General features: G+C 45.0%; 1 protein-coding gene across 11 annotated transcripts in view; it reads right to left on the bottom strand.

Moving 5' to 3' along the window:
* LOC141735603 (adenomatous polyposis coli protein-like) overlaps positions 1–22,628 on the bottom strand; it is a 159,817-nt gene that overhangs the window by 74,354 nt on the left and 62,835 nt on the right. For 3 of the 11 annotated variants that reach the window (XM_074568654.1, XM_074568657.1, XM_074568658.1), the window contains exon 1: positions 2,147–4,907. The exons of 6 other annotated variants lie outside the window; for them this stretch is intronic. In XM_074568654.1, coding sequence (XP_074424755.1) covers positions 2,147–2,380 — 234 coding nt within the window. In that variant the 5' untranslated portion in view covers positions 2,381–4,907. Of the gene's footprint in view, positions 1–2,146; positions 4,908–22,628 lie in introns of those variants that run through there. 2 more of the 11 variants (XM_074568660.1, XM_074568659.1) reach the window with 1 other exon arrangement.

Genomic DNA, 22,628 nt, shown 5'->3' with positions numbered 1-22,628 from the left:
TACAACATACAAAAATATAAAAAATATTAAAGAAAACCCTCGAGTCTCCCTATGTGCTTTCTGCCAGAGGCTCCAGGTTAGAGGCTCCATAACAGACTTATGTCATTTAAGTGCAAGTGTTTTTCTTGAAAGCACCCGAGACTGAACAACAATTGGTGTGATATATGTGTTTTCCAGCAACCAGGTGCGAGTCCCTTGAGCGTACTTACAATCCTCCTCGCCGATCTTCCATTGCTTTCCCATATTCCACACCCTCGATCAAGAGACTGCTTCTGCTGGGGTTCATTTAGTCTCGCAGGGCATAACACAGAGTAATTTACAAAGGCATGCAATAAACATATATATATAGAAAAAGGAAAAAAGAAAACAACAAAAAACCATATCTCTACAGTACTGCTTTGAATCAGGTGTCCCATTTCTCTTTTTCTGCCGCTTTCTCGTAGCGCGTACAGCATACTTTTGTGCTAACACAGCATATTTCCTTTGTAATTGTTCCTGCCGTTTTTGGTTTTTTTGTTCGGTTGGTTTTTTTTTCCCCCATCACTTGCGGCTGACATAAAAGTCTGTCTTTGCAACAAGAGCTCACCCTTAAGTTTCTCATTTTCCTACAGAGCATCCTATATATTTTGGCTCAACTCCTTTTCCCAATCAACCATGATCTTATAGGCAAACAGCCACCAATCAGCCATACACCCTGCATGGGCGAGCTGTTCCCGAGAGTGTAAGCGTGTCGGTTGGTGAAAACCCCCCCAGGATTTCAGGACTTCCATCGGTTCTACGGCCCCCCAGGGTTCTGGCCCCACACGAGTGCACGTTTCCCACTTAACCCACAGGGTACACCATGGCTCCACGGTCCACCCTGGTCTATCTACCTGGGGCGCGCTCACCTCCTCCTTGTCCTTACGCCTAAACATTGTGTATATACAGACTCTTCGCTTGACGGAGTGTCAGCCCTAGTCGCGTACGAGAACAGTACCACACCGGGCAGAACGCCTGCTCAAGTGGAGTCACCTAACGACACTGCACACAACAAAAAGCAAACAGTAGCACACATGCTGATCAGCAGGTATAAGCTGGCGCCCACACACACTTACACAGCAGACATACAAAACACCACTTCTACCTCGGGGAGACAATGCTCCGACCATGGGCAGTTCCAACCCCCCATACAGGGACAGCACGATCTTGGTGCAGCCATGCACCCCACTAACCAAGCCCCACCCACTATTCACTGGTGTGGGGACAGCATGATCTTGGTGCGGCTGTGCACTCCACTGAGCAAGCCCCATCCATATCTCTACTGTAATGTTTTTGCAACACAGACTGTGAGATTTTTGTTTAAAGCATAGTGTGACTTTGTTTTCTGGACCCGTGGCCCTTCCCACTGTATTCCTTTTTAAAGTGGGAAATGTTAGCTTTAGGCTTTTTTTTTTTTTTTAACATTGCATAGTCATTTGCTGTCATGCAGTTTGCTATTTCCATATTACCACAGCTAAAGAAACATAATTATCTCACAAAAATGATGTTAAATAATGACTTCTTTGACAATACAAGTAGTATTCGAAGATTAAGATAAGATATCAGTATTTCACCTGTCAGCATAAACCAATCATCATATACAGTTTAAAATGCAGCTCTTTAACCTGTATTGTATGACATTCTTTAATTCTATTTTTTCTTCCATTCTATCCATTATAATGTACGTGTACAGCGAGGAATATAGTTTTCAGTCCTACTTAGTTAAAATACTTTACATTTGAAGTTAAAAGTATGTAACTGGTTTGTATTATTGGAATCCCGTCCTTGTCGCCAATTATGTAATGGGTTCTTTTTTGGAGAGATTCCAACATACAAAGCAGAGCTCACACAAGGAAAAAAAAAGGTTAACTCTGCTTTATTGTGAAGCCTTGCTACAGAGAAAAAAAAAAAAAAAAAGCAGTGAATTCAGCTTTATTGCGAAGCCTTGCAAAGCGGTTCCCAGATGTCCCAAAAGTTACTTCAGAGAGTCTTACCAACCCCATAGACCGTAGTAGCACCGCTGAGCAGCAGGATAACGAGAAGCCACATCAGTATGGCACAGGGAGGCAGGCACAGCGCTTGCTAAGCAGTTCCCAAATGTCCCAAAAGTTACTTGAGAGAGTCTTACCAACCCACAGACTGTAGTAGCACTGCCGAGCAGCAGGATAACAAGGAGCCACATCAGTATGGCAGAGGGAGGCAGGCACAGCGTTTTCCAGGGCGTCCCCTGTATCTTCAAAGTGTGCTCATGTCTCTCTCCCTCTCCAGCGTCCTTATATCCTGCCCCAGACTGAGTGGAAAAGTACAGGCTAGAGTCGCTGCACACGTGGCCAGCGCATGCGGCGAGCCTTACCAGACTCATGGATCCAGCTTTGCTAACAGCGGCTGTCTGATATGCGACCACATTGTTGTACTCCCTTCTTGTTATCTTCTTCTTCGAAGGTCAGGTTCTCATGGATACGCACATAGTTTTTGCAGCAACAGTACTGAGGTCCTTTTTCTCAGCACGTATACTGGGTTTGGTTCAACTAGTAATTTTCCGTCGTGTCTCACTCTGACCATCCTCTATTATCCCTTACACACATGCTCAGATCACTAATACTTCTTATCTATCAAATACATACACACATATATATACACACAGATCAGTCAGTCACTTATGACTTTATACACGAAAGTTCTTTAAGTTCATAACTACAGAATTTCATCTATCATAGCAGACTCGGGATTGTGTATTCTCACCCAGGGTCAAATTTCCTTGAGGCACACATTGACTTTCTCCATTCTTCAGCATCACCCACCAAGTACATCCAGGAAATTGAGCAAAAACAGTCCCACAAATGGGTTTGCCTTTGCCTGAGGCAGGAAAAACCCAAACGGTTTTCCCCAGCATGTTCCTCTCATGCACCACAGGGACTTTATCCCCTTCTACAGTATGCAAAAGGTCTGGTTGAGCAGGACCAGCTCGATTGATGGATCCCCTGGTGTTAACTAACCAGGTAGCTTGTGCTAAATGCTTGTCCCAATTTTTAAAGGTTCCACCCCCCATTGATTTCAGGGTGGTTTTTAATAGTCCATCGTATCGCTCAATTTTCCCAGAAGCCGGTGCATCATAGGGGATATGATATACCCACTCAGTGCCATGTTCTTTTGCCCAATTACTTATAAGACTGGTTTTGAAATGAGTCCCATTGTCTGACTCAATTCTTTCTGGAGTACCACGTTGCTATAACACTTGCCTTTCAAGGCCCAGGATGGTATTCTGGACAGTGGCATGGGGTACGGCATAGGTTTCCAACCATCCGGTGCTTCCTTCCACCATTGTCAGCACGTAACGCTTACCCTGGCGCGTTTGAGGGAGTGTGATGCAGTCAATTTGCCAGGCCTCCCCATACTTATATTTCAGCCATCGTCCCCCATACCACAAAGATTTTAACCATTTAGCTTGCTTGATTTCGGCGCACGTTTCACAGTTGTGGATAACCTGCGCAATAGCATCCATGGTTAAATCCACCCCTCGGTCACGGGCCCATTTATATGTTGCATCCCTTCCTTGATGACCTGAAGTGTCATGGGCCCACCGAGCTAAGAATACTTCACCTTTATGTTCCCAGTCCAAATCCGTCTGGAAAATCTTAGCAGCCTGGTCCACTTGCTGATTGTTTTGATGTTCCTCAGTGGCCCAACTCATGGGTATGTGGGCATCTACATGGCATACCTTCACGACTAGTTTCCCTAGCAGGTCAGCAATATCTTGCCACAATTCAGCAGCCCAGATGGGTTTACCTTTGCGCTGCCAGTTGCTCTGCTTCCACTGCTTTAACCATCCCCACAGAGCATTGGCCACCATCCATGAGTCAGTACAGAGACAGAGCATTGGCCACTTTTCTCATTCAGCAATGCCTAGGGCCAGCTGGATGGCTTTTACCTCTGCAAGTTGACTCAATTCACCTTGTCCTTCAGCAGCTTCTGTGACTTGCCATGTAGGACTCTATACAGCAGCTTTCCACCTTTGAGGTTTTCCTACACTATGACAAGATCCATCAGTGAACAGAGCATACTGTTTCTCATTATCTGAGAGTTCATTATATGGTGGGGCCTCCTCAGCACGAGTCACCACCTTCTCTGGTGGTATTCCAAAATCTTTGCCTTCGGGCCAGTTTATGATCACATCTACGATTTCTGGACAATTTGGGTTTCCTATTCGAGCTCGCTGAGTGATTAAGGCAACCCACTTACTCCAGGTAGCATCGGTGGCACGATGAGTAGAGGGAACTTTACCCTTGAACATCCACAGCCCAGCACTGGTAATTGGGGCACCAGGAGGAGCTGTGCTTCCGTACCAATTACCTCTGAAGCAGCTCTAACTCCTTCATGTGCTGCCAAGATGTCTTTCTCAGTTGGGGTATAGTTGGCCTCGGAGCCTTTGTATCCTCGACTCCAGAATCCTAGGGGTCGACCTCAAGTCTCCCCTGGTGCTTTCTGCCAGAGACTCCAGGTAGGGCCATTGTCCCCGGCTATGGCATAGAGCGCATTTTTAATGTCCCATCCTGTTCGGACTGGTCCAAGGGCTACTGCACGCACGATCTCTTGTTTAATTTGTTCAAAGGCCTATCATTGCTCAGGACCCCACGTAAAATCATTTTTCTTCTTTCAAGTCACTTCATAGAGAGGTTTCACAATCTGACTGTAACCTGGAATGTGCAGTCTCCAGAAACCTACAACACCTAAGGCGGCTTGTGTTTCCTTTTTGTTAGCAGGTGGGGACATAGCTGTTATTTTGTTAATCACATCCATTGGGATCTGGTGACACCCATCTTCCCACTTAATCCCCAAGAACTGGATGTCTCATGAAGGTTCTTTGACCTTACCTCTTTTTATGGCAAAACCTGCTTTCAGAAGAATCTTGATTATTGTCTTACCTTTCTTGAAAACTTCTTGTGCTCTATTACCCCACACAACGATGTCATCAATGTACTGCAGGTGTTCTGGAGCTCCAGTCTTCTCCAGTGCAGCCTGGATCAGTCCATGGCAAATAGTAGGGCTGTGTTTCCACCCCTAGGACAGTCGATTCCAGGTGTACTGGACACCCCTCCAGGTGAAAGCAAACTGTGGCCTGCACTCTGCTGCTAAAGGAATAGAGAAGAATGCATTAGCAATGTCAATTGTAGCACACCACTTGGCTGCCTTGGACTCCAGTTCATACTGCAGTTCTAGCGTGTCTGGCGCAGCAGCACTCAGTGGGGGTGTGACTTCATTCAGGCCACGATAGTCTACTGTTAGCTGCCAGTCTCCATCAGACTTTTGCACTGTCCATATCGGGCTGTTAAAGGGTGAGTGATCACTCCTTGGGTCTTTAGCCAACAAATCAGGTTCTGGATGGGAACCAGGGAGTCTCGGTTCGGGCGATACGGTCATCAATGCACCATGGAAGTAGCAAAGGACACCTGCTGTTCTTTAACCCTCAGCAGTCCCACCACAGAAGGATCATCTGAAAGGCCAGGTAAGGTAGGCAGCTGTGTAATGTCCTCAGTCTCTACGGGTGCTATACCAAAAGCCCTCCTACACCCTTTCGGGTCTTTGAAATACCCTCTCTTGAGGTAGTAGTCTATGCTAAGGACGCATGGAGCATCTGGGCCAGCCACAATGGGGTGCTTCTCCCATTTATTCCCATTCAGGCTCACTTCAACCTCCAGTACAGTCAGTTCTTGAGACCCTCCTGTCACACCAGAAATAGTGACAGATTCTGCCCCTTTATGATTCAATGGCAATAGGGTACACTGTGCACCAGTGTCCACTGGGGCTTTATACTTTTGTGGCTCTAACATGCCAGGCCATCGAATCCACACAGTCCAATAAACTCGGTTATCCCTCTCCGCCTCCTGGCTGGAGGCAGGGCACCTCTAGCGTTGAGGACAACATCTAGAATTAGCAAACGAGTTCCTATCTGGACCAGAGAACTGCTTACCACGGACTGGAGCAGCCGCCCTCCTGCAAAAATTCTTTCTTCCATCTGCTTTGCCTTGCAACTCAAGCACTCGTGCCTGTAGGACCAGGGTAGGTTTTTTTTATCCCATTTACTCATGTCCTCTCCATAGTTGCAGAGGCAAAGCCACAGGAAGTGCTGGAGCGGGTCCTATTTCTCTTGAATCGGTTTTGTAGGAGGGTGTTTTTTCTTAATGACTGAGACATGGGTCTGTTGAGGGGAAGAGTAGGATCCTTTCTCCATCCCAGACAGTTTTTCCAACAGTTTGTCATTTTTCTTAGCTATTGCCTCATTTTGCTCAGCTATTGTCTTGGTCATTTTCTCAGGGTTTTTTTTTTTTTTTTTTTTTTTTTTACAGCTGCCACAGTGAGGGGACGATAGAGACTGTCTTCATACTGGTGTACCCTGATAGCCGCTTCATTTACAGTTGGTGCATCAACATTGGATCCTCCCCAAACCATTGCTGACAATGTGTGGGAATACATCGATGGTGCTCTCTGCACAAACTTTGTTAGCAAAGATTGTTTGCATGGCATTTCATCAGGGTCTACATTCACTTGCCATTTACCATAAATCACCTCTTGCACAGCCAGTTCCCTCAGGTACTCAATACCTTTTTTCCATGCTGGTCCACTTACTGGGATGGGATTTGTTATCATCCTTAAAGGGATACCTGCCCTTTACAGCTGATAGCATTTGCCTCCGGAGACTGAGAGTATTTGTCTTCTTCCCAATTGCTTTATCAATACCTCCATCTCTGGCCATGTTTCCCAACTGCCTAGCTTCTCTACCATCTAAGTTTATGCAATCAGCCCCATTGTCCCAGCATTGGAGCAACCAGGAGATAAGTGTCTCCCCTTCACAATGACTAAAGTCCTTCCTCATGTTTCTCAAATCCTTCATAGAGAACGATTTAACAATTTTCTCTACATCTGAGTCCTCCTCCTGCATTGATGCTGCCCGAGAAGGACCCTCTCCTGGATCTGCTTTAGTAGGACCCTTTCCTTTATCTTCAGCAGAAGAACTCTCTCCCATGCTGTCTGGCTTGAGCTGGTTTTTGTTGTACAGGATAGGGGAACAAGCTGATCTCCTTTTCTGCTTTGATGCTGCCCGAGAAGGGTCCTCTCCTGGATCCTCAGCAGAAGAGGCAGGGGAAGGAGCTGATTTCCTTTTCTGTTTCCTGGTCACTGGGGCAACTTGTACCAGTTGTGTTGGAGTTTGAGTAGCAGCAGTACTCATTGTTGAAGCAGCTGGAGTAGTGACAGTAGGAGCTGGTGCTGATGGGGAGGTAGCTTGGGGAGTGGTTTATGTCTGTGCCAGCTGTGAATTGGCTTGTGGGATATGAGTAGCAGAAACACATGTCGCACAATACCCACTCCTGCAGCGATGTTTAACACAAAACCACCCCTACAACACATTCAGGAGCACCAGCAACAAAATCGCAATCTTTTCAAAGTAACATTCATTTTCTAAGCAGCCCAAAAGGTTTCCATCCCCTAGCTCTTTGACATAAGCATTGAAGGGCAAGATAAACCTTTCCCAGGTGAAACCAAAAGTGTAATTAGTAATAGAATCCATCATGTGATGCCCAAAACATGCAGGCATAGCCATTATCCAAGTAACCATATTATACATCTGAACGCCAATCCAGACAAAAATAGCATGTTTAAACCACCGCATACAAATCCAAAGAGCAAGTAAACCATGCAACATATTCAGCAAGTCCAGCAGCATTGCATCTATTAACTTCAAACAATGCTCTCTAAAGGCACAATATAACATTTCGCTTAGGAACGACATTCCCTGAGCAAACTGGAAGCTTGTGCCCCTAGTTGGGCACCAATAAACCTGTCATGGTTTGGGCTGAGTTGGCCAATGACAACATGACAGATGCTCTCCCCCATCTCTCGCTCCAAGGAGAGGAAGAAGAGAGATAGATTTGTGAGTTTAGGAAAAAACCTAAACTACTTAAATGAAATATTAATGATAATAAAAATGGAAAAAATGAAATATATACAATATATAAAAATATATACAAAACCATATCAAGCTCCCAGGGAGATGTCACTGGCAGGCACTGAGAAAGTGCCAGACCAGACTCAGTGACAAATGGGAACTGGAACACACTGGCCAGGATCAAAAGGCAGAGGAGCTGACAGAGTCCTCCTCAGACATCAGTCATTGAAGAAAAGTCAACCTGATCCCTCAGCTTTTATACTGAGCATGGCAGATGGGATGGAATACCTGATTGGTCAGTTTCGGTCACCTGACCTGTCCACTCCTTCCCAGAGGTGTGACCCCTCCACAGGGTAAAAAAAACAAGTCAGCTGACTATGGTTGCCACAGCAACGAGGATAAGCAAGAGCCTCTCCCACTGAACAGTCGGCTCTGCTTCACCCCAAACCAGGACACAACCCCATACAACGCTACAGGCTTCGGGAAGAGTGGCTGGAAAGCTGCCTGGTGGAAAAGGACCTGGGGGTGTTGGTCAACAGCTGGCTGAATATGAGCCAGCAGTGTGCCCAGGTGGCCAAGAAGGCCAATAGCATCCTGGAGTGTATTAGAAATTGTGTGACCAGCAGGACTAGGGAAGTGATTGTTCCCCTGTACTCTGCACTGGTGAGGCTGCACCTTGAGTGCTGTGTTCCATTTTGGGCCCCTCACTACAAGACAGACATTGAGGTGCTGGAGCGGGTCCAGAGAAGGGCAACAAAGCTGGTGAGGGGGTCTAGAGCATGAGTCCTATGAGGAGCGCCTGAGGGAACTGGGGTTGTTTAGCCTGGAGAAAAGGAGGCTCAGGGGAGACCTTATCGCTCTCTACAACTACCTGAAAGGAGGTTGTAGCAAAGTGGGTGTCAGTCTCTTCTCCCAGGTGACAGGACAAGAGGAAACGGCCTCAAGTTGCGCCAGGGGAGGTTTAGACTGGATATTAGGAAAAAATTCTTCACCTAAAAGGTTATCAAGCATTGGAACAGGCTGCCCAGGGAAGTGTTTTGAGTCACCATCCCTGGAGGTATTTAAAAGACTTGTAGATGTAGTGCTTAGGGACATGGTTTAGTGGTGGACTTGGCAGTGTTAGGTTAACAGTTGGACTTGATCATCCTAAAGGTCTTTTCCGACCAAAACGATTCTGATTCTATCTAGGGCATATTGCAAAGTTGTCCCACAATATCAATCAATTGTGAAGGAAATTAGAGACATGCAGCTGTTTCCATTGAAAGCTTCTTTACGTCCTAAAATGAATCTGACTGAAATCCCAGATGTTTTCAGAGGCCTCTCTGCAAGACAGGTTTCTAAAGATTTGGGCATTGAAAGCTACTTGATAGATTGGATGTGTGGTGGGTTCAACTTGGCTGGCTGCCAGGTACCCACCCAGCCGCTATCTCCCTCCCTCTCCTCAACAGAACAGGGGGAGAAAATACAATGAGAAAGTTCATGAGTCAAGGTAAGGACAGGGAGATCGCTCACCTATTATCATCACGGGCTAACCAGACTTGACTTGGGGAAATGTATTTTACTGCCAATTAATAACAGAGTAGGATAGTGACAAATAAAAACAAAACTAAACACACCTTCCCCCATCCCTCCCTTCTTCCCAGGCTCAACTTCACTCCCAACTTCTCCGTCTCCTCCCCCCACTTCAAGTGGCGCAAGGGGATGGGGAATGAGGGTTGTGGTCAGATCATAACACTTTGTCTCTGCTGCTCCTTCTTCCTCATGCTGTTCACCTCCTCCAGCATGGGGTCTCTCCCACGGGGACACAGTTCTTCATGAACTGCTCCAATGTCGGTCCTTCCCATGGGCTGCAGTTCTTCAAGAACTGCTCCAGCATGGGTCCTTTTCCAAGGGATACAGTCCTTCAGGAACAGACTGCTCCAGCGTGGGTCCCCCACGGACCACAGATCCTGCCAGAAAACCTGCTCCTGTGTGCGTTCCTTTCCACAGGCCGCAGTTCCTGCCAGGAGCCTGCCTCCAGTGTGCCCTCTCCACGGGCTGCAGCTTCTTTCAGGGCATATCTACCTGCTATGACAGAATCTAATGTGTCTGACATTTGAACTAATGGCTATCTTCCCTTCCAGTTTTCCATTGAAATGGTCTTTTTTCTTAGTTCCTAGAGTATTAGCAAGATTAATGGAACAGAGTTCTCTGTGTATAGTATTTCATAGGGACAGGGCACCTTGGTTCTTATCCAGAATAAGTAGTCTTTGATGTCCATCTTAAAACAGCATACTTGTTTGTATTCTTTCCAGTGCTGTGTTCTACCACGTGATAGTAAAATCTTTAAGTGTACTTGGGGCTTTCAGTTAAGCTTTAAACGAACTCCAGGTCACTCAGAACAAGGAGTATTAATTTATAGCAACTGGAGTTCTTTATGATCTGTGATCCTTTCCCACTGTTGTGGACTCTAAGGCGACAGGTTTTTTTTATTTTTTTATCAATGATAATGACAGCTTAAGCAGTAAACTGATCTTTGTTTAAAATAACCCTGGGGAAAAAAGGGAGAGGGATATTTTAATTTGAGATGAGTTCGCTGATCTGGTTATGAAACACTACACACGCAGTGTTACCATCACAATTGAGGGGGTGAAGATTCGTGCTGCTGAGAAAATGATCTGTAGAGACACGGTCAGATAACATCTGGCTTCATTATTAGTGCAACGATTAATAATCAGAACTGCCCTATTCATTATGCTGTTTGAGGGGACATGTAAGAACACTTAGGGCATCAGGATAGACCCTGAATAGCCAAAAGAATCAGAATTTGAGGGTGGGGGACACAGGACAGTGCATCTGGAATCACTAATTTCTGAAAGGAAAACCAACCACTTGTTTTCCTATGCTTTGTGTTTAAATTTGTTTGGCATGTTTAGTAAGTTTCTGTGTTTCTAAACATATATTTAACAAATATTTCTTTTCTAGTAGATTTTATTGTTTGCATTAAAACAGACTTTCAAAGAACTCATGGAATTTGAAAATCTCAATATTAAAACAATTTGGAAAGAAAACTAATATTTTTCAGAGACCTGAAATGGGAACACTTCCACCCAGGAATCTAATACATTGGGCACAATACATGCTGCTCGTGGGCAAGAGTGTTGGATGAGGACCAAGTGATTTATTAACTGTGTGTGAATTTGGCAAATTCACTAGATGTTTAGCTTGGCCAAAATGATCTTCTGAAGGGAAAAAAAATAATAATGGATTCAGTTACCAGAATAAATGATTAAATTGTCTGCATGTTTCTCTCTTGCTCATCTCCCCTCTAGTTCCAAAGTGTTTAAAGGGGGGGGGGGGGCGGGGTGTGTGGGGGTGTGTTTAGGTTACCAGTTTAGAATATAATTCCTATTAAATGTATCCTGCTTTCTCTCTGGCTAGTTCCAGGTGGATTTGGTTTTACTGAATTACTGAAGCACGTACCTAAAAAATTTTAATAGTATTTTCTGTATAAACAGCTAACATTTAACAGCTAAAAATTTGCCGTCTCAAACAATAATATTTTTTTTTTCTATGCAGACAATTCTGTTTAATTTTCCTATTTTATGTATTGCTTGGTTGAAAGAGAATTGTACCTGTTTTGTCTCTGGTGTTGAGCAAAAGCTACTGTTTGACATATCGGTAGCTTTGAGAGTAATTTTCAGGAATTTGTTACCTTTTCAAGGTTTTGTCATTTTATGGCCTACCAATGGAAGTGAAATTTTTAATTATAATTGTAATTATGTAATCTAAGTAGAGTAGCATATATTTTGTTGCCCTTCTTACTGGGAATAACATTGACATATTTATCCAAAAAATATTTCCAAAAGAAGAAACCACTTTTCTGTGACCCTGCACTCATTCAGCTATACTTATTGTTGGGTGCTTCAAAAAAAACCTCACAAAACCCCACAAAAAACAAACCACCACCACCCCCCACACACACATTGGGCAAGTCTTTTGAAATACTGATCTTGTAGAAAATTTCTCAAATTGAAAACCTTTTTTCCTCATAAAAGCATTATAATGTTCAAAAAACCACAACTTCATTTGCCTTGCTGCAAATGAAATAACTGTATTAGGGGAAGCTGTTGTCAGGAAAATCCCATTCCTGAACTATTGTATCAATTAGTCTTTACAATATGAAATTGTATGAACTTTCTTAAGATATATAGTTTACGCTGTATACTGCATAGTTGTGGTTAAGTCTGCATGACTAAAGGACCTTAGCTTGTTAGGGGCTGTTGTCACCCTCCTTGCACCCTAAAGAAGAAAGGTGTCGTGGTTTTGGCTGGATTGGCCAATCAGAATGACAGATGGCCCTCCCCCCCCTCTCTCCTCAGAGAGGAGAGGAAGAGATAAGGAGATTTACGAGTTTAGAAAAAAAATTAAACTACTTTAATTAAAATAACAATAAATAAGGAAATAAGAAATAATAATAAAATAATAATAATAAAAAAGTATACAATATATACAAAACCGTATCCAGCTCCCAGGATGACGATCGCGTCACCAGCAGACACAGGGAAAGTCCCAGACTGGAGTCAGTGACAGACAGGAGCTGAATTCCGGAACTAGAGTCAGGAGTGCTCGGATCGGGATCAAAGGCAGATGAACAGACAGGGTCCTCCTCAGACGTCGGCCATTGAAGAAAGAGAGCGAGCCAGAGCCCCCTTGCCCCTTTGATCCCTCAGCTTTTATACTGAGCGTGATGCATATGGGATGGAATAGCCTGTTGGTCAGTTTTGGGTCACCTGTCCTGTCTGCTCCTCCCTGCGGGTGGGACCCCTCTATGCTTCTCTGCTTCCGACCCTCTAACGGGGCAAACAGCGAAGTGAGCTGACCTTGGTTGTTATAGCAATAAGTCTAAGCAAGAGCCTCTGTGCATACCATTCCTTGGTATAATCAGGTCTTATCACTCTGAGAGTGAACAGTTTCTGAACAATATGCTGTTAATTTCAGAGTTTAGTCAGTTAGAAGAGGCCCAGCTAAAAAGTAAAATTACAAATCAGAAAATTGGTTCTGTTTTACCTCAAACCAGGACAAAAGGATACCCTGAACTACTGAGATAGAGGGGCTAGGATGCTGGCATTAATAGGGGCAGTATCAAAAGCCTTACTAAAATCCAGAAAAACTACGTCCGCCGCCTTCCCTTCATCCACTAGGTGGGTGACCTTATCGTAGAAGGATATTAAGTTAGTTAAACAGGACTTTTCCTTTGTGAACCCGTTGGCTGTACCTGATGACTGCATTGTCCTTTAAATGCCTTTTAACAGTACCCAGTATAATATTCTCCATAACTTTTCCAGGTACTGAGGTTAGACTAACAGGTCTGTAGTTTCCTGGGTCTTCTCTCACGCCCTTTTTGTAGATTGGAATAACATTGGCTAGCTTCCAGTCAGCAGGGACCTCCCCAGACTCCCAAGACCGTTGGTAGATGATCGAGAGGGTTCCTGCTGTAACATCCGCTAGCTCCTTCAGTACTCTGGGATGAATTCCATCAGGCCCCATGGACTTATGAACATTCAGCTGATACAGCTGGTCCCTTACAATTTCATTGTCCACAAATGGAAAGTCACTGTTCCCGCAGTCATAGTCCTCTGACTCAGAGGACCAGGAAGACCAAGGACTATCAATATTATTAAAGACTGAGGCAAAAAAACCCACATTGAATGCCTCTGCTTTTCCTTCATCCCTATTAGTCAGGTGACTATGTTCAAGAAGTATTGGTCCAATGTTTTTTTTTAGACCTCCTCTTGCTATTGACGTACTTAAAAAAGCCTTTCTTGTTGTCTGACACAACACTGGCCAGTTTTAACTCTAATTGAACTTTGGCCTTTTGTGTCTTCTCCCTGCATACATGAACCACAGCTCTGTACTCTTCCTGCAAAGCCTGACCTCGCTTCCAGAGATCGCACAATTTTTTTTTTTCCTCTTGAGCTCCACAAGGAATTCCCTGTTCACCCAAGCTGGTCTTCTGCCCTGCTTGCTTGACTTTCGACACAATGGGATTGCCTGCTCCCATGCTTCTAAATATGGTTCTTAAAGACTGACCAGCACTCATGGACTCCTAAGCCCTCAAAAGCAGATTCCATGGGGACACTGCTAACTAGCTCCCTGAATAGCTTAAAGTTTGCTCTCTTGAAATCCAGGGTAGCAACTCTGCTGTCCTTTTTTCTCATTACACTGAAAATTTTAAACTCGGCCATTTTGTGATCACTGTGGCCAAGACAGCCACCTACCATAATATCTCCCACGAGTCCTTCTCTATTCGCAAACAACAAGTCTAGGAGGGCATCTTTCCTAGTTGGCTCACTGAGTACTCGTGACAAGAAGTTATCTTCCACAAACTTCAGGAATTTCCCAGACCTGCTCATCTCAGCAGTATAGTATTCCTGGTTGATGTCTGGGAAGTTGAAATCTCCCATAAGGACAATGGCTACTGATCCAGAGATTTCTCTTAATTGCCTATAGAATAACTCATCGGTGCTGTCATCCCGACTGGGCGATTGATAGTAGACACCCACTACAACATCTCCCTTGTTTTCCATTCCCCTCTCGACCGCATCATCCCTAACTGTAAGGGCTGTACAATCAAACCTCTCCCTTACATATAGTGTGACATCTCCATCTCGCCTGCCCTGCCTATCATAGAATCATAGGGTTGGAAGGGACCTCTGGAGATCATCTAGTCCAACCCCCTGCCAGAGCAGGGTCACCTAGAGCAGGTTGGACAGGAATGCATCCAGGCGGGTTTTGAATGTCTCCAGAGATGGAGACTCCACCACCTCTCTGGGCAGCCTGTTCTAGTGCTCTGCCACCCTCAAAGGAAAGAAGGTCCTCCTCATGTTTAGGTGGAACTTCCTATGCTCAAGTTTGTGCCCATTACCCCTTGTCCCGTCCCCGGGCACCACTGAAAAGAGCCTGGCCCCATCCTCCCTTTAAGTATTTATAAGTGTTGATAAGATCCCCCCCTCAGCCGTCTTTTCTCCAGACTGAAGAGACCCAAATCCCTCAGCCTTTCTTCATTAAGAGAGGTGTTCCAGTCCCCTAATCATCTTGGTAGCCCTTTGCTGCACCCTCTCCAGCAGTTCCCTGTCCCTCTTGAACCGGGGAGCCCAGAACTGGACACAGTACTCCAGGTGCAGCCTCAACAAGGCAGAGTAGAGGGGGGAGGATGACCTCCCTCGACCTGCTGGCCACACTCTTCTCGATGCACCCCAGGATAACATTGGCCTTCTTGGCCACAAGGGCACATTGCTGGCTCATGGTCATCCTGTTGTCCACCAGGACTCCCAGGTCTCTTTCCACAGAGCTGCTCTCCAGCAGGTCAGCCCCCAACCTGTACTGGTGCATGGGGTTATTCCTCCCCAGGTGCAGCACCCTACACTTGCCCCTGTTGAATTTCATAAGGTTCCTCTCTGCCCAGATCTCCAGCCTGTCCAGGTCTCTCTGTATGGCGGCACAGCCTTCCGGTGTGTCAGCCACCCCTCCCAGCTTTGTGTCATCGGCAAACTTGCTGAGGGTGCACTCTATCCCCTCATCCAGGTCGTTGATGAATATATCGAAGAGGACTGGACCCAGTACTGACCCCTGGGGAACACCACTCGTCACTGACCTCCAACTAGACTCTGTGCCCCTAATCACGACCCTCTGAGCTCTGTCTTTCAACCAGTTATCTATCCACCTTACTGTCCATTCATCTAGCCCACTCTTCCTAAGCTTCCCTATGAGGATGCTGTGGGAGACAGTGTCAAATGCCTTGCTGAAGTCAAGGTAGACCACATCTACCACCCTCCCCTCATCTATCCATCCAGTCATGACATCATAGAAGGCTATCAGATTAGTCAGACATGATTTCCCCTTGGTGAATCCATGTTGAGTACTTCTGATAGCTTTCTTTTCCTCCACATGCCTTGAGATGACGCCCAGAACGAGCTGTTCCATCGCCTTTCCAGGGATGGAGGTGAGGCTGACCGGCCCGTAGCTCCCCGGGTCCTCCTTCTTGCCCTTCTTGAAGACTGGAGTGACATTGGCTTTCCTCCAGTCCTCAGGCACCTCGCCTGTTCTCCAGGACCTTTCAAAGATGATGGAGAGTGGCCCAGCAATGACTTCCCCCAGCTCCCTCAGCACTCTCGGGTGCATCCCATCGGGGCCCATGGACTTGTGGATATCTAATTGACCTAAATGATCCCTCACTCGATCCTCCTCAACCCAGGGGAAGTCGTCTTCTTTCCCCCAGGCCTGGGACTCCTGAGGGCTGGGCCGAGCAGTAAAGACCGAAGCAGAGAAGGCATTCAGTAACTCCGCCTTCTCCGCATCCTCCGTCACCGTGGCTCCTGTCTCATTCAACAGTGGGCCCACAACTTCTCTGGTCTTCCTTTTGGTTCCAATATACTCGTAGAAGCCCTTCCTGTTGAGCTTGACATCCCTGGCCAGGTTTAATTCCAAGGCGGCCTTGGCTTTCCTTGTTTCATCCCTGCACGCTCTGGTGGCATCCTCCTGAACAGCCTGTAGCCCTCCATCCCAGCACTCCAATTGTGGGACTCATTTCACCAAGTCTCGCTAATGCCAATGATATCTTAGTTCTCGGAACTAACCAATGCTTCCAGTTCATCCTGTTTGTTTATCCTACTGCATGGATTGGTGTACACGCATTTCAGATATGCTCCTGAGCCCTCCGTGTCCCCAGGAGCAGCACAAGTGTTCCCACTAGCATTGCTACCCTCAGGCAATACCATTCCAACCCTTGGCTTACCTTTGGCAATCCTGTTGGTATCCCCTTCCCCCACCGATTCTAGTTTAATACCCTCTTGATCAGTCCCGTCAGGTTACGCCCAAAGACGTGTTTTCCTCATCGGGACAGGGGGATCCCGTGAGGCCCCAGCATTCCTTGTGCCTCAAATACTCTTCCATGGTTATAAACACCAAAGTTTTGGTGGAGGCACCAGGTATTGATATTTTGGGCTTGTCTGTTTTTTCCAAGGTCTCTGTTGCTGAGAGGATCGAGGAAAACACTACTTGTGCTCCTGAATTTTTTAGCATTCTTCCCAAGGTCCTGAAATCTCTTTTGATTGACCTTAGACTGTTTGTTGCAACATCATTAGTACCCACATAAAAGAGCAGGAGTAGATAGTAGTCTGAAGGTTGTACTAAGCTCTTCAGTTGTCTGGTGGCATCCCTAATTCTGGCCCCAGGGAGGCAGCAAACTTCCCTGAAAAGAGGGGCCGGTGTGCAAATGGATGCCTCTGTTCCACACAGGACGGAGTTGCCGATGACCATAACTCACCGTTATTTCTTCTCGGCCCTGGTCTTAATGCGGGTCTTGTTGTGATGCATTGGTCTATCTGACCTTGGCAAGAATGCTTGCTTAGGCTCCTCCTGTCTCATTACGCGCCTCATCTACCATACCCAGGGCCTCATACCTATTCTGTAAGGTTATCTTAGAGGGTAAGGAGGGGTTTTTCTCTTACAGGTCCACGCAGTAACATTCTCCCACCCCTCCCCACCCCTCGTAACCCTGCCTGCCTCCTGGCAACAAACAGATCCTGGACCTGACTCCGTAGTGAGTTGGCTTGCACACATCAGAAATAGCAGAGCACAGCTCCATTGGTCAATCTCCTTCTCAGACTCTCCTCCTGCAGCTTGGCCACCAGGCAGAGCAGTTCATCTACCCGGTCACACATCCCACAGGCTTGTTTGCCATCGTCCTCCACCTCCAGGAATATCCCTGCACACACCCCACAGCCAGAAACCTGTGTGGTCACTTGCTTTGACAGAAGCTCTGTCTGTGTGGCTGCATTGGTTCTACCAGGTGCTAGAAGCTCAGGAGACAGGACAGAACGGCTATGTAGTCACCATACTGCCACGCACCTGCCCACTGGGAAATATACATGCTCACCCATTGCAATCAGCTGGGCCTGTTTAAATCTCCTGTGCTGCCAGGTGCAGGCCCTGCCCCTTGCTGGCTCATCCAATCAGTGGGTCCAGAAGCAGAAGCCACTTGGCTGGTTAACACTAGAAGATCTGCTCACCAACCTGGGCCCACCCAAACAAAACCCCTACATACTGTAGAAAGAGATAGTGTTCATAGGGAACTTGTTTGGAAAGACAGTGTCAGTTATTCCTTCCTCATGAAAAGGTAAACCTGTTCATAGGGTTGCTTTCATACAAGGACCTGGGTGTATTTGGTGGGTAATACATCAAGATGGGGAAATCTGGTGTGTACCTTCAAGGAGACTTAACCTTGGGGGAAATAAGCCATGATGTGAGTTACTTTTTATCTTAGCAGCCCATATGGTGCTGTGTTTTAGATCTGTGACCAAAACAGTGTTGATAACACACCGGTGTTTCAGCTATTCTTGAACAGTGCTTGTGTAGTATTAAGGCCGCCTCTTTTTCACTCTAACCCTCTCCAGTGAGTAAGCTGGGGGGGTGGGCAAGAGATTGAGAAGGGACACAGCCAGAACAGCTGACCTCGATGACCAAAGAGATATTCCATGCCATATTACATCATGCTCAGCAATAAACCTTGGGGGTGGGTAGGGGTAGTCTTTCCACAGTAGCTCTTGCTGGGAGACTGGCTGGGCATCAGTCTGCTTGTGGGAGGTGGTAAGTGATTGCCTTTTGCCTTTTTTCCTTTTTTTTTTTCTTCCCCTCTTCACTTAAATTGGCTTTATCTTGACCCACAAGTTTTTCTCATTTCTGCTCTTCCAATTCTCTTCTCCATCCCGCTGCGTGTGTGGGAGACAGCAAGTGGCTGGTGGGTGATTAGTTACTGGCCAGCATGAACCCACACCACAAAGCAAGTTTTCTGAAACCTTTAGTGCTCTGCTGTTTTAGCCAATTTTTAAAGCTCTTGGAATAAATTCCTACAAGAATGATCTTTATTTTTGAGAGAGATTTTAAGAAAGTCTACACCTAATGACATAATTTTTATTCTGGCATGAAGGAAAAATACATTCTATGTGAACATGATTTCAAGTCTTGAAATTAGAATTTATTTTTTAAGATTTTACTGTACTGGGTCTGGCTGGGATGAAGTTAACTTTCTTTATAGCAGCCCCTATGGTGCTGTGCTTTGTATTTGTGGCTAAACACACCAATGTTTTGGCTACTATTGAACAGTGCTTGCACAGCATCAAGGATTTCTCTCTCTTCCCTCCCCCAATAGCATGTAGGCTGAGGGTGGACAAGAGACTGGGAGGGAACACATCCAGGACAGCTGACCCCAACTGAACAAAGGGATATTCCATGCCATGAGACATTTTGCTCGGCAATTAAAGTTCATGGAAAGAAGGAGAAAAGGGGAGACATTCGTGTTTATGGCATTTGTCTTCCCAAGCAACCATTACACGTGCTAAGGTCTTGCTTTTCAGGAAGTGGCTGGACATCTGCCTACTGATGGGAAGTAGTGAATGAATTCTTCTTTTTGCTTTGCTTGCACATGCAGCTTTTGCTTTCCCTATTAAACTGTCATTGTTTTGATCTTTTCAACTTCCTTCTATTTTGTCCCATCCCATGGGAGAGGGGAATGAATGAGAGGCTAGGTGGGTGTTTGGGTGCTGGCTTAGGTCAACTCACCACATTTACAAAAATGAAATTTTACTTCTGCTTATAAGTATTGGACTGCAATATTTAAATAGTCAAAATAAAATGTGATTAACTACGTCTTTTTCTTTTTTCAAACAAGAACTACCATGTGAAGTTTAAATGGATAAGCTAAAATAAATTGCTAACACTACTAATGCATCTTTTTTAATAACTGTTGGGCATGTGGTTGTATACAAACTTCATAAAGGATAATGCATAAATAGTAAGTTGCTGTGAGCTAACTAATGTACACAGTGTTTCAGAAGAAGGTTAAAGGAAGCAAGTCCCAGTGATGAGAGAGGGAGAAGGCTATTATTTTAATATTAATTTAAGGTCCAGGAGAAAAGGCAGCTAGTACATGAATTCCTTGGCCAGCGGCAGGTTATCAGCTCTCTCACAGAATAAGTATTTGGGGACTATTAATACAGAGTTGTCTGAAATGCCAGTCTTTATATAGCTCAACTTTTCTCTTCTTCCAACTTACATTTGGCATTATATTCTGTATCACAATCACGGAGGAACAAAAATATAGAGCAAAATGAAAGTTGAAAAGCTAGCAAGTTCACTACACCTGCCAAATAAGAAAAGTTCAGTTTTCACATTTGAACGTTACAGTGGAATAATCTGGAATTCGCTTTTATGTATTTATACAACCATTAACTTCTACACGGTTTTGGCACCTGTCCTTAGTATAATAAAACCAATGCAGATTAGTTATTTCCTATTTTATTATCTTTACATAATCCTAATAGACACTAATTTCCATAAGTAGGGCTAACCAGACATACACAGACAATTCTGAGTCTTTTCTGCCTTCATTTGGAGCTGGTTGCACACAAGTAGCACATCTATATTAGTGCAGGGCAGCACCATAGCTGATAAACCTCTATAACACAGCCATATGACTTCCAGACCAGAGCCAGTTATCCAAGCAGCTTAAAACAAGGAAGAGTGAACTTTGGTCTGTCTGAGTACGTCAATATAGATCCTTACATGGCCTTAATGTACATACCTCATAGAGTGAGCTCTACAATTAGAGGATGCATATTTTGCTAAAAACTCTAACCATAAGAATTTTCTGAAAAGTTCTACTAAATTACTTGCTTTAGAAAAAGCTGTTTTAAATTTTAATTACAAACAGAATACATTAGAAATATTTCATATGTAGAATTTTGTGTTGAGGTAAATTTGATGCAGAAAATGAAGCCTAAAGAGACTATTTTCATTAAAAGTTGGCTATTAATAACAAAACTGGCTATTTAACATTGTGGTGGGTTGACCTTGGCTGGATGCCAGGTGCCCACCAAGCTGCTCTATCGCTCCCCTCCTCAGCAGGACAGAGGGGGGGAAAATAAGATGGGAAAAAACTTGTGGGTCAAGATAAAGACAGTTTAATAAAGCAAAAGCGAAGGCCACGCATGCAAGCAAAGGAAAACAAAAGATTTTACTCTCTACTCATCCAATCAGTGGGTCAAGGGTCAGTTTCTTGGGGAAAGCCTGCTGTTCACTTGTAGTCTCTCCTTGTCCTTGTGTGTCCCTTGCCGCTGCTTGCTGCTGCTGGTCCTCGCACTGCTCCAGCGTCCTTTGCAATCTGAGAAGTTTCCCCTTCAGGTCCAAAATTGAGTAAAATCTCTGGCTGAATGGGAAAATCAGGGGCATTCCACATTCAGCTCTACTTGCCTATCCTACTGCTTTTACTCTGGTTTCTGCTCCAGCTACTGCTACTGCTTCTGGTTTGTAAGTACCTCTCCAACAAAAATTATAGGGCCAGGACTGGAACCTAGCCAGTTTCCTGTGGGAACAGTCCACGTGCCATTTGCACCTGCTCATTTGGTTTCTGGGCAACAGCAAGTGCCCAGACTGGCATGATCTGCAAAAGGTGATACAAAGTATATGTGGCATCTTTCGCATTTATAAGCCTACGTGGGCTGACATGCAGCAACTCTTTGAGACTGTCTTTACTCCTGATGGAAAAAATTAAAATCTGTGAAACAAATCACAGATGGCCTGGGGAAGCACAGGGCAGAACCCCCATGGCCAGCCAGTGACCCAGGTCGGTCTCCCAAAGTTACCAGCCGATAGAACTGACAGGAATGAAGACTGTAAACTGAGCTAAGGTCCGAGAATGCCATCAAGGAAATGCTAAACATCCTTCCGAATATTTTCCCAATTGGTTAAACAAGTGAGAATGCTTGGAGGGGTCAACTCTGAGAAGGAGGAAAATCAATCTTTAATGGTATCTTTCTTTGTATATCTGTCAGCCCCAGATATTAAGAATTTTATGGATGTATTTATGGATGTATTTAATGTACCTGGATGGCAGGGCAAAGGATTGGATTAAATAGTCAGCATTGCCATGTTTGTGTGTAATGGAAGAGGTGAGAGACAGGTGAAGAAAAAAAGAAAAGAACATGAACAGAAAGCTAGTCTATTGGCAGCAACGTCGAATAGCAATCTTAGACTAAGGGAACGGGGATGTGGATGTCTTCAAGGGAGGAGCAAAGGAGGGAAATTTTAAGAGCAGTGGGCCTCAAGGAACAGGAGACTGTTGTAATTGTTGTGGACAACAAGGTAATTGGAAATGGGAATGCCCAGTACGACCAAAGAGCTTCCCAAAAGAACCTCTCAATCCTATGGTGCAAAACTAGCCCAGACAGTGCCGAAGAATTGGTTCGTGACAGGAATTTATGCTGCAGCCTAATAGGTAACCGTGTCTTGCATGCGCTACCTTTAGCCTTAATGAATATTTAACAAAGATCTCAACAAACAACAAAACTGTCTCCCTATGAAATACTACTTGAAAGACTGATACAGCTCCCCGGAACTGATGCAAATTACAATTTTGCCAAAATATCTCATTTTCAAAGATTATTCCTTGATACATGCTTTCTGGTCAAGGAGACTTAACAGTAACTGGAATTTACTCTAAACTTAAAAGCACAAACTTAAACAACAGCACGACAAACAAAGCAGTTGCAATTACATGTTTGTTCAAAGCTAAAATTGCAATAAATTGCAACCAAATGATCAAGAATTACTTTATTTTCAAGACTGCCTA

Source organism: Larus michahellis, chromosome W (assembly GCF_964199755.1).
Source record: "Larus michahellis chromosome W, bLarMic1.1, whole genome shotgun sequence".
In the NCBI taxonomy this organism is placed as follows: Eukaryota; Metazoa; Chordata; class Aves; order Charadriiformes; family Laridae; genus Larus; species Larus michahellis.
This window is presented reverse-complemented; position numbering and strand designations above follow the sequence as displayed.